We start from the raw sequence: 11,147 nt of genomic DNA, 5'->3' as shown, positions 1-11,147 counted from the left end.
GGGCGGGCCGAGCCGGGTGCTGGGGGCGGTGCGCGGCAGCGACCGGAGCCGGAGCCGGGACCGCTGCGGGCGGGGCTCCGTGGGCCGCGCCTCCGGGCGAGCTGGGCCAGGCCGGGGCCATTGCCGCGCTGCCGCCAGTGTGAGAGCGGCAGCGGCAGCAGCTCCATGGCAGCGGCGCAGGAGGGGCCTGGGCGGCGCGGGAAGAGGGTCGGGGCCGCGGCGGAGGAGGCCGAAGACGAGGCGGAGAGGGCCGGGAGGCGGCGGAGGAGGTGGGCGGTGGAGCGGGCCCGGCGGGGTCGGGCCGGGAGCGAGGTCGACACAGGGGCCGAGGCCGGGGCTCAGCGGCATTCGGCTGGCGCTGGCCGCGGTGCTGGGCCCGTCCCGGCGGCGGGTGCCCGGGCAGCACCGGGGCCTGTCCTGGCCCTCAACTCCCTTCCCGGTCAGCTTCCAGCCGGCGGCAGAACACCGGGGAACCACCGTCCTGCACGACACCATCAGCACCCACCCGCAGCCCCTGCCAGGTGAGGCTGGTGCCGGTGCCCGTACTGGTGCCAGTGCTGGTGCCAGTGCTGGTGCCTGGTGCCAGTGCTACTGTCGAGTGCCGATGCCAAGACTCATGTGCGGTGCTTCCCACTGACCCTGTGCCACTCTTCCCACCTGACCCAGCGAGATACTTTGACATCAAGACAACAGAGCCCGTCAGCTTTTTCTTGTCTGGTCTGGAGGAGCTGCTGGCCTGGAAGCCTGATGGCAACGATGACTTCAACATCTCTACTGTGCCACTGGCAAAGCGCCAGCCCCCACTCCACAGCAAGAGACCCCGGACTCTGGTGTGCCATGACATGCGTGGCGGGTACATTGATGACAGGTATGCACTGGGCAGAGGGGAGATGTGGCGATGAGGCTCAACATCTCAAACCCCAAACCTCTTCTGTTTGGTTTGTTTCCTGCTGGGTTGGCTGCTGGCAGGCAAAGATGGAAGAGTTTGATTCACAGTGACTTCGCTTGGGCCAGCCCTTGTCAGGGACCACAGAGGTGGCTCATCACCACAGCTCTGCCTGGCTCCTGGGGCATGAGTCAGGTTCCTGCCCAGCCCCGCAGCTGTCTGCAGGCGTCTTTCCCGCATTGCTCAACACTCTTCCTTCTCTGACACCGCAGGTTCATCCAGGGCTCAGCCACGCGCAACCCTTATGTCTTCTACCACTGGCGGTACATCGACATCTTCGTCTACTTCAGCCACCATACTGTTACCATCCCACCTGTGTGCTGGACCAACGCGGCGCACAAGAATGGAGTCCCTGTTCTGGGTGAGGGCAGGCCCAGCTGTGGAGCTGGTGGCTACAGGACCAGGCCTGGAGGAGGTACATGATGGGTTTGCCAGAGTGTGTGGCCAAGGCTTTCTTCTGCGACCTCCCCAGGCACATTCATCACGGAATGGACGGACGGGGAGAAGCTGTGCGAAGCATTCCTGGCTGGCGGGGAGGAGGCATACCGTGCAGTGAGCGAGCAGCTGGCCCGCATCGCCCAGCACTACCACTTCGACGGCTGGCTGATCAACCTGGAGAACACACTGAGCGTGAGCCTGCTCACCTCCCTGCGCCTCTCTGCCCTCACCCTCCTCTTGCCCGTCTCATGCCCAATTATCCCTGCTCTCCTCTGCCAGGCAGCAGCGGTGAGGAACCTGCCCCACTTCCTGTGGCACTTGACAGCAGAGGTGCACAGCACCGTGCCAGGAGGGCTGGTGATCTGGTATGACAGCATCCTGAGAAATGGCGCGCTGAGGTGGCAGAATGAGCTGAATGAGGAGAATAGGTGAGGCCAGGCTCTGCCTCACCATCTTGCCCAGTCAAAACTTGCCCTGGGTTGAACCATCAACCCAGCCCAAACCCAGCCCTGAGGGGTGGTCAGGGCATGGCTTGCACAACCCTTAGTGGGGTGGTCTGTGGGGACAGCTGCAGTGTCTGAACTGTCACCCTGACCCTTGTCTCCAGGGTGTTCTTTGATGCTTGTGATGGGTTGTTCACCAACTACAACTGGAAGGAGGCACACCTGGAGCGCACACGGGAGCTGGCTGGGCCACGCCACACTGATGTCTATGTTGGTGTTGATGTCTTTGCCCGTGGGGAGGTGATTGGTGGTGGCTTCGACACTGACAAGGTGGGTGTGCTGGGGCTGGGACAGAGTGGGACCTTGGGCCTCCCTCCAGTGCAGGTCTTTGAACTCCCACTGATGGCTGTGCCTTTACCATGCTGTGCCATCCTGGGCTGCTAACCAGGGCATGCAGCAGTGAGCAGTGGGGAGAACTGGAGCTGCTGGGTTGGCAACCATGCATGGAGAGACTGCTGAGGGAGCCTGGTGCTGCTGTCCCTGGAAAGGGAAGATGCCACTGTGCATCCCCACAGTGTTGTTCTGCCCTACCATGGGGTCAGTGGGACCTGGGGGAGTGGGGACAGGGTGAGTGACAAGTTGACTGCCTCAGCCCATGCTACTCACCACTTATTTCTGCAGTCCCTGCGCCTGATCCGCCAGCATGGCCTCTCTGCAGCCATTTTCGCTCCTGGCTGGGTCTACGAGCACCTGGGCGAGGAAAATTTCCTGCAGAATGAGAACAAGTGAGGGTGGCTCAGTGGGGCAGGGGCCATGGTGGGAGATGGGGCTGGGAGCATCCCAGGCCAGGAGAGCTGCCAGGAGACCCTGGCTGCTGGCCAGGACCAGTCGCTTTGCCCCAGCTGAGAAAATGCCCAAGGCTGTGCCAGAGCAGCTGCTGTAGCAGGAGTCTGTGCTGACACCTACCTTTTCCTCTAGGTTCTGGGGCTTGCTGGCTGAGTACCTGCCCACACACAGCATCTGCACACTGCCCCTTGCCACCTCCTTCAGCCTGGGCATGGGCACAAGCAGGTTCTTGGATGGGAAGGTGGGTGCAGGGCAATGGCTCTGCTACAGCCTGGAAGAGGTGGGCTGGGCAGGGGGGTCCCTACTTCCTATTCTGTGTCCAATCCAGCTCACCCTGTCCTGCAGGAGGAAGAGGCTGGGCCTTGGTATGACCTGAGTGCGCAGGAGATCCAGCCACTCTACCCGGAGCACAAGGGCAGGCTGAGCACCAGCTGCTGCCTGCAGGACGCTTGGTATGGGGGCAGCTCCCTGAGGGTGCAGGGGACCATCGCCCCCGGCGAGGAGCGAGTGGCTGTCCGGTGAGTTGGGGTGAAGCCCTCTTGTCAGCCTCTCAGCGCTGGGCTGGTGCTGTGCCAGCATGGGCCACATGGCCTGGGCAGAGCTGTACGCGCAGCTCTCTGCCTGCCTTGCCCAGCAGACCTAACCCGATGCATCTTCTCTTTCTCTCTCCTCTCTCTCTCTCTCTCTCTCTCTCTCTCTTTCTGGGTGGATTTGGGGTCATCAGCCTTTTCTCTTTGCAGATGCCAGCGCCCCCCAAGCTCTTCCTGACCCTGCTCTACAAGCTAGAGGGGCCACACCCTGATGAGTTCACAGTGTCACTGGAAATCACCACCTGGGACTCGGGTGTCTGCCTCGAGGGCAACATTACCTCCTTGCCCGGTGAGGACCCTGCGCCCTCTGTGCGCTCTGCAGTAAGCACTCACTGCAGGGCACAGGACTAGCTCAGCCCCTCACCCCTCTGACCTCCCTCCCTCTGGCAGAGCCCAATGGCCGTTACCACCCCCGGTTTCTCCCGGCACCGCCGCCCAGCCTTGCGAAGCTGCTTGCTGCCTGTCACCGTAGTTCCAATGGCTGGACCAGCCGGTGGGTGTCCTCCAGCACCTTATACCCATAGGCAGGTATAGCCACCCTGTAGGGCCCCCTAGCAGTGCATCATCTCTGTTCCTTCATTCTCAGGTGCTATGAGCTGGACCTGCAGAACTGTAGCCTGCGAGACCTCTCCCTGCTTGTGTCCCGACACCAGCCCAGCCCGCAGGAGACATCCTTCACTTGCCTGCTTGGGGAGGTTCGGGTGAGTGCCTGCTGGGAGTCACCAACCCCAGTGCTGCACCGGAGGGTGGGTAGGTAGGTGGGTGGGTGCTTCCATCAGCTCCGGCTCCAAGAGTGCTGTGGTTCCCTCTGCAGGTGCTGGATGCAGCCAGTGTGGCAGCCTCTCCACCACAGGTGCACAGCCTGGCAGCTTCTCAGCTCTGGTGGCAGGATAGCCCTGAGGCCGGGCAGCTCTCGCTCAGCCTCACCCTCCGCTGGGTTTTCCCTCCTGGCCGGGCTGCCTGCTTCCGTGTTTTCAGCCAGGGTGCCCGCTGCCGCCGGGGCCAAACGCAGCCACAGCTTCTGGGGCAGGCATATGCCTGCCTGTACCGCGCTGTGGGGCTGGTGGTGCCTCGGCCAGCAGCTGGGCAGTCCTGCCAGCTGGAGCTGCTGGTGGAGCCGGTGCTGCGAGACGAACTACCTGTGGACCCCCACCGCTGGGGGCGACTGGTGCTGGTCTACTCCGAGCCAGCCGGTGGCACTAGCTGAGCTGGTATTAAAAGTGAACGTGGTGCAGCCTTGCATCTGTGTCTCTTCTGTGCTCATGGGTGGGCTGTAGTCAAGGAGTTTAGAAGGTGAAGGCTGTTTCGATGGGCCACTCTTCTCTCACCTCTGTGGCCTGCTGGGTGCTGACCAGGGCCCTGTGAGCCCAGGACCACCCCAGCTCCTGCAGCTCTTGCTATCTGCCAGCTGTGCACACCCAGGCTGTGGCATCTGCCCCAAAACCCCCAAACCCTGCACCAAATCATGCTAGGGACCCACCTGGTGTGGGAGTGGAGGTGTCACCAACTCTGCTATGATTCCCAGCGCTGACAAGCAGCCCAGTGCAGGCAGTCACTGGCCATCCACTGTGGACCCAGCACCACCCAGCCCACAATGCCCTCTCCCCAGAGTGGGCTGGCAATGGCTGCACCCGCACTGCCTCCCCTGGGCAGCTTCTGTGGAGAAAGAGAGAAAATTTATAGCAGCAATTATTTTCTCACAGTCTGGTGAGCAAGCAATTAGCAGGCAGGGAGGCAGGCAAGCGCGAGGCGCGGTGGGGTCGCCCAGCCCCGGCTCCCCCCCAAGCACCGGCCTGAGCCCCACAAACAATGCTGGCTCCTGGTCAGGAAAATTAATATGTCAGCAGTTAAGCTGCTGCTCCTCTGGTGAGGGACTCACTCCGAGAAGAATTATCTGACGGTTTGAAAAATGATGGGCTCAGTGCAGCCAGGGGAGGGCTGGCACCTTGCTTCCTTGCAATGGCAAGTCGAGAGTGGTGGTCCTGCTGCACTGCCCCCCTTGCCTGGCACAGCCTGCCACCTCACTGTCCAGAGGGGTGCCAGGATAGCCAAACATATCACCCCAGCTACAGCCCTGCACCCATGCCCCAGTCAAATCCTGAGTCACGCTGGTTGAAGAAAGAAATCTTTATTAATAATTTCAATAATAATAATAATCCTTGTAATAATAATAATAATAATAATAATAATAATAATAATAATACTGTTTATTAGAATGGTCACACCTTTGAAGCATACAGGATGGGCCAGCACCAGCCTGCGCACCGGCGGCCGGCACAGGGGTTTTGCTGTAAGGAAGAAGCCAGTACAGCGATGGAAGGAGCTTTGTACAGGGCAGGGGCGCGGGGCCAGGGCGGCCGGGGCTATGTACACTGGGAATAGAAAAGGGGGAGCTCGTTGCTGGAGCCTTGGGGTGTCTGCAGACTATAAAGTGAGGTTTGAGGAGTGGCAGAGCCACGTGGGGCAGGGGCTGGGGGCAGGGGCTGAGCACGAGGCCAGGCCTGCGACCCAGAGTGGGCTCTGCAGGGCTTTGTGGCACCGGACCCGGCGTGCTGGCTGCTGCGGACCAACCCCGGGGGTTTGGGCTGGGCCCCACAGGCTATGCCATGGCCAAGACCCTGTGCTGAGGGCTAGGAGGGTCCCGCTGTCTTGGACAGAGATGGGTGGCCATGAGAGTGTCCCATGCCACGGAGCAGGTGGGAGCGGGAGCAGGATCCTGGTTCTGGCTCAGCGCAGGGGGGGCCATGAGCGGCATTGCTCAGGACTGCTCCCTGTGGAGTGGGAGCCCTGGGTGTGTCAGGGGAGGGAGGGGAGGGAGGGGAAAGGGATCGCAAGCGAGTTGCAAGCTCCTCTTAACAAAATTTCCCTTTAAAAGGCTGAGGCTCATCCCCCTGCAACGCCCAGCGCCTCAGCGAAGCGGCTGTGCCGCCGCCACAGCTCCACGCGGGAGCCGGGGCCTCGCACACTCGACACCCTGATGACCGGCAAGCACTGGAGCTCGGGAAGGGAAACGTGAATCCGGGTTCCCAACCTGGTGTCCGGTCCCCAGAGCCAGGGCAGGGCTGACGTGCTGCACTGCTCCGCCGGCACCCCCAGTGCTGCCGCTGCGCCGGGGCTGAAAGGAAGACGTGGTGCCCAGGCCCTGCACCTGGGTGGGGGCCCCTCTGGACGCCCTGCGCTCGATGCGTGCCGACTCTCCCTCCCTGCCACGGGCTGGGGGGCCGGGGTGGAGCGGGGACCCTCTGGCGTGTCCGGCCGGTCCGTGCTCGCCGCGGCTCTCCTCCGGGACTCGCTCGCTCGGTGCGTGTGTGGACGGTGTTATGGGACTGTCACTTGGCTGTTACCGCTTTGCTTTTTTGTCTTTTTGTCTTTTATATTTTTTTCTGTTGCTTTGCTTTAAGTTGTTTTATTTTTTTGGAATTTTCGGTATATTTTTCGGGGGGGTGTGTGCGTGTGTGCGTGTGTGTGTGTGTACAGAGGTTTTTGCCCTTCCTGGTCCCAGAAGGAAAACGGCCGTGGTTTCACTACAACAGAAACAGAGAGGCAGGTCTTTTGCTGCAGCAGTGTGTGTGGCAGCCTGGCTGAGCTGCTGGCTGAAGGGGTCCCCTCGAGCCCTGCGCCACACCTGACTCCCACACCTGAGCCCCACACTTCAGCCAGCCCATCACACTGCAGAGCACTGTAATCGCCCCCTAAGAAGTGCTACTGCCCGAGGATCTGTCCCTGTGGTCCCACACCCACCCCAGCCGAGTTCTGTCCCTAGAGCTTGCAGCAGCCCACATCAGTTCTTGTCTCTCCTATGGAGGGGCAGAGAGGCTGCCATCAGCGCCATGTTCCCCATGCCTGCGGGCACAGAATCCTTCCTGGCTCACCCTCTGCACCCTCAAGAAGGACAACACCCACTCAGGCTGGGATGGAGCTGCTCGGGGACCCTGTGACTTGGCTGTGGGAATGGGTTGTCATTGGGACCAAGGGCTGGCCCTGCTCCCCACAGTCCCCAGGGACAGGCAGATGGCGCAGGAGACACGGGTGAGCGGCGGCTGGAGTGGCGTGGGGTGACCCTATGGGTGTGGGCTCAGCGGAGCCCAGCCCAGGCTGGGCCATGGTTCCTCCAGAGACCTGGGCCCGGCTCTGTGTCTGCCTGGCTGGGTTTGGTGCTAGTGAGCGCTCAGTGCTAGTGGTGGGAGGGGCTGGGTCTGTCTTGCTAGTAGGGAGTGAAGCGGCTGTACCCTCCTCGGTATAGACTAGCCTGCAACATCAAAGATGAAAAAAAAGCCAATCAGTATTTGAGAGAGAGGCAAAGCCCAGTTCTTCCCTTTTTTTTTTTCTTTTTGTTTTGTTTTTGTTTTTCTTCTTGCTTTTTAGTTTATTTCTTTTTTCCTTTTAAATTTAGAATCACACCAGATTGCTTCTGTCCTTGGGACATGAGGTTGGGCAGGGCCACGGGTGCCCAGTGATGCCTGGGCTCTGGGATGTCCACAAGTGCTGCACTTGCCCCAGTGTGGCACCATGGCACCACAGTGACCACAGAAGAGCCACTCCCTATCCCCTGCACTGGCACACACCCTACCTGTCTCAGTGATATGGAGGCATCTCAGCCCCACAGTAGCAAATGCCTGGGGTTGGCTGTGTCAGGGGGGTGCTGATCCCAGCTGGGAGTAGGGGGAATTTTAGAAAAGGAAAAAAAATGACAGGTTGGCTTTGAGATCCCACCCATGAGTGGAATTTTTCATCTTTGATGCTGGTTGTGAAGCTAGCTAAGAGCCGTGGCGTGTGCATGGGCTGTGAGTGCTGGCATGCACATGTGTGTTCCCTGTGCATGGCTGCATGCCAGGGCCTGGGGATGTGGCACTGTGCCGGGGATGAGAAATAGGGTCCCAGTTTCACAGGTAGGGCCCTGGGTTTCTGCCCAGGTAGCTGGCATGGGCAGTACTCAGAAAGTGGTGTACATGGCCAAGACTGCATCGTGCTGCTATTAGCCAGGCATAACAGGGCACATGGGGTGGAGATACAGGGCTGGGGTTCTTCCTCTCTTGCCTGCCTGTGGACAGAGCCAGGCAGGGGCTGTGCTTCTCCTGCTACTACCATCAGGTCTCTGCTCCCTCTCCCACAGGACCTTGCCTGTCCCTGTGCCCTGCAGGCTGCCCGGGGTGCTGGGCAGGGCCCCCTCCCCAGGCTGGCTGCTGCTCGCGCCATGAAGCAAAGAAAGGCCGTGGGGGCTGCTCTTACCATGGTGCCGATGCTGTACGTGGCGGCGGGGCCGATGGTGTGGTGGTATGGGTCTGCTGCTGCATACACTCTGCCGTAACTAGGAGCAAGCACAGGAGTGAGTGTTAGTGACTGGGGTCGGGGTCCCATCTCCCCTCAGCAACCCCCTTGCCTGGCCACTGCTTCCCTCCATGCTGCCTGGGACCCTCCAGGTCCCTTCCTCTTTTCCCCAACAGTCCTTTTCAGAACAAGCCCAAGGGCTCCAGTTTGCAGGACATCCCCACTGTATCCAGCTCCATCCTCACCTTTCAGAGCACAAAAGCTGGGGTGTGTTGGACTGGGCAGTTCAGGTGGTGAAATGGGGCTCCTCCCTGCCGAAGAGATGCCCGTGGTGCAGGGGTGCTTACCTGTCGCTGTATGCTGCTGCTGCTGCCGCAGGCTGGGCATATCTGTATGCAGCATAACCCCCCTGCAGTGGAGAAAGACTATGTCAGGGTGAGGGGTAGCTCCTGCCAAGGAGGCTCGAGGGGCAGCCCCTCGGCAGCACGCTGGAGCAGCAGCAGGTCCCTGCCAGGAGCTGGTGGCTGTGCCAGCAGGCACACACCAGCCTCATTACCATTCCCCAGAGGGTTTCGCAAACATTAACCTTAAAAAATTAAATTTCCAGAGGAGAGAATGTCACCTCCCTGATCACTTTAATGAGGTGTCATGTTAGATAAATCCTTCAGCCGCCCGCCTGAAATATGGCCAACAGCTTCTTAAACATGGAGGTTAAACGCTGGTGTGAGGCAGCGCAGTGACACTCGCCGGGGCCGTAAATCCTGCACGACCCTGGGCCTGGCTGAGGGTACAAGACCCTCTGCGGTGCCACCATGCTCACTGCATCCACGCTAGCCTGGGCTCCAGCTGCCTTCCCTAGCAGGAGCAGCTGCCAGAGGCATAGCCCAATGCAGAGTTGCCCCTAGCTGCTTGCCCTCCACCCTGGCACAGGGTCCCTGGTGTGCACCAGATCTGGACACAGCAGCACTTACGTAGATCTCAGCTCCGTAGAACCCGTCCTGGTAGACGACCCTGCAAAGGAGGTGAAGGCATCAGAGCCTGCCTGTGTCACCAGCTGAGAAGTACTGGGTTGGACTCGATCTGAGGAGGTCCCTTCCAAGCCCTAATATCCTGTGATCCCGTGAGGCCAGTGAACTGGGGGGAGCTGCCTCCAGCAGTGCAGCCAATGGGTGGGCAGGGGCTATTCCAGCAACTTGAGGACATTGTCCCTCCTGGCACGGCGGGCAGGGACATGACAACAAGCAGAGGACATGGTCGAGGGCAAGAGGTACCACAGGTATGGAAGAGCCTGAGGAATAATCACTACTGAGTGGCCACAAATTGTTATGGATGTGTCAGCACAGTGGCCACAAGTGCCAGGAAAGCCTTGCTATTAAAATAGCTGGCGCAGCTGGAGTAATGGCTTATGCCCTTGGGTGCAGGGCGCTGCTGGTCACCCTATGGGGCAGCAGCTGGGGGATTAACGAAGCCCAGGGCCAGTCAGGAGCTGAGGGAATTGCAGCCCATTCCTGAAGCACAAGAACCTGGTGATGCCAATGCTGATGGCAGGAGAGTCAGGGCAATGCAGCGGCCAGCAGCGCCCTGCGCCGAGGTGGGCAGTGCCCCACCGCTGCCCCAGTACTCACGCGCCGTAGGTGGGGATGGGCGGCGGCGGCGGCGCAGCGCGGAAGGTGTTGTAGACAGCGCGTCCTCGGCCCCGTAAGTGTGCCCCTCGGTAGGCCACAGCTGTCCCCGTGGCAGGGTACGGGAACCCCGTTACTGCAGGAGGGAGAGGGCAAACGTGGGCACATGGCTTGCACTCCCACAGCCACTGTGGGGCACCTTGTGCCTGAGCCTGCCTTTGTCCCCTAGGCTTTGGGGACACTGTAGGATGCTGGGGAGAGAGGATGGGGTGGGGGAGTTGTGCAAGCAGGGGTGCAGGATGGGGAGAGGGGCTGGGGGTTGCTTGCTGCTCAGAGCAGTGGCAGGGTCAGACATGGCATGGAACTGACATTTGGGGGCAGCCATGGTGGGGTCAGCTCTGACCCAACATTACCTGCGTAGAACTCGGGGCCGTAGACTGCTCCCACCACTGGGTTCAGCTTCCAGCCTGTGGACAGGGAGAGTGAGTTAGGCTGGGGGCACTCTCCCCATTGCACTCCCCACACTCCCTGGCTGAGTCTGAGAAGCTGCAGTTCCCATGTCCAGGCAGCTGCAGGGTGTGGGGTACCCAAGGGTCTGCACCCCCACATTGGGCAGGGAGTGGCTGCTCTCCCCTCTGCCAAAGGGTGTGGAGGGCATTTGCTGCAGAAGCTTGGCTGCATCCTGGCAGTGATGCTGCCCAGGGATGCTCCTGCTCTGGCTCTGGCTCTTCTCATGCTGGCCCTTACCATTGGTGTAGGGGTTGGCAGCCTTCTTGTTCGTCATGACCCGGGCTGTGGCATTGTTCACCTGCAGAGAGAGAGGACAGGAGCTCAGTGCCTGCAGGCAGCCGAGCTGGTGAGGCTGCAGCCAAGGGCTGCTTGGCTGCACTTGGCACGTGTCACTGCTGCTTCAGATGCTGGAACAAAGGATGCCAGCTGCGTGGGGAGATGTGGGATGAGTCTCTGCCCACAGCTGCCCCACTGTAATGCCATC

At 60.7% G+C, this 11,147-nt stretch overlaps 2 protein-coding genes across 12 annotated transcripts in view; one reads left to right on the top strand and one right to left on the bottom strand.

Moving 5' to 3' along the window:
* The first annotated feature begins 79 nt into the window (after nucleotides 1-79).
* ENGASE (endo-beta-N-acetylglucosaminidase) lies at nucleotides 80-4,503 on the top strand. Its single transcript, XM_064150772.1, has 14 exons — nucleotides 80-269; nucleotides 445-521; nucleotides 667-868; nucleotides 1,159-1,307; nucleotides 1,419-1,576; nucleotides 1,664-1,812; nucleotides 1,992-2,157; nucleotides 2,509-2,612; nucleotides 2,806-2,914; nucleotides 3,019-3,191; nucleotides 3,398-3,552; nucleotides 3,654-3,756; nucleotides 3,850-3,964; nucleotides 4,078-4,503. Exons 1-14 carry the CDS (start codon nucleotides 166-168, stop codon nucleotides 4,468-4,470), a joined length of 2,157 nt encoding a protein of 718 aa, XP_064006842.1. The 5' UTR covers nucleotides 80-165; the 3' UTR covers nucleotides 4,471-4,503.
* Nucleotides 4,504-5,375: 872 nt separating this feature from the next.
* The window catches only part of RBFOX3 (RNA binding fox-1 homolog 3), a 206,430-nt gene continuing 200,658 nt past the window's right edge, over nucleotides 5,376-11,147 (bottom strand). For 10 of the 11 annotated variants that reach the window (XM_064150780.1, XM_064150781.1, XM_064150784.1 and 7 more), the window contains 7 exons: nucleotides 10,901-10,961; nucleotides 10,567-10,620; nucleotides 10,157-10,289; nucleotides 9,503-9,542; nucleotides 8,879-8,940; nucleotides 8,493-8,571; nucleotides 6,684-7,512 (listed from right to left, as the gene is read on the bottom strand). In XM_064150780.1, the coding sequence (XP_064006850.1) occupies nucleotides 7,468-7,512; nucleotides 8,493-8,571; nucleotides 8,879-8,940; nucleotides 9,503-9,542; nucleotides 10,157-10,289; nucleotides 10,567-10,620; nucleotides 10,901-10,961 (474 nt within the window). In that variant the 3' untranslated portion in view covers nucleotides 6,684-7,467. Of the gene's footprint in view, nucleotides 7,513-8,492; nucleotides 8,572-8,878; nucleotides 8,941-9,502; nucleotides 9,543-10,156; nucleotides 10,290-10,566; nucleotides 10,621-10,900; nucleotides 10,962-11,147 lie in introns of all 11 variants that reach the window. The other variant, XM_064150782.1, reaches the window with a different exon arrangement.

Source organism: Pogoniulus pusillus, chromosome 11 (assembly GCF_015220805.1).
Source record: "Pogoniulus pusillus isolate bPogPus1 chromosome 11, bPogPus1.pri, whole genome shotgun sequence".
In the NCBI taxonomy this organism is placed as follows: domain Eukaryota; kingdom Metazoa; phylum Chordata; class Aves; order Piciformes; family Lybiidae; genus Pogoniulus; species Pogoniulus pusillus.
Note: the sequence above shows the minus strand (reverse complement) of the source record. Positions and strands in the feature narration are given on the sequence as shown.

What these genes read in the sequence shown, in the direction of transcription:
- ENGASE (XM_064150772.1), top strand. Translation starts at nt 166, where the DNA reads ATGGCAGCGGCGCAGGAGGGGCCTGGGCGGCGCGGGAAGAGGGTCGGG. An exon ending in ACCTGGAGAACACACTGAGC is followed by an intron (nt 1,577 to 1,663) that starts GTGAGCCTGCTC and finishes CTCCTCTGCCAG; the next exon opens with GCAGCAGCGGTGAGGAACCT. An exon ending in GAGCTGAATGAGGAGAATAG is followed by an intron (nt 1,813 to 1,991) that starts GTGAGGCCAGGC and finishes CCTTGTCTCCAG; the next exon opens with GGTGTTCTTTGATGCTTGTG.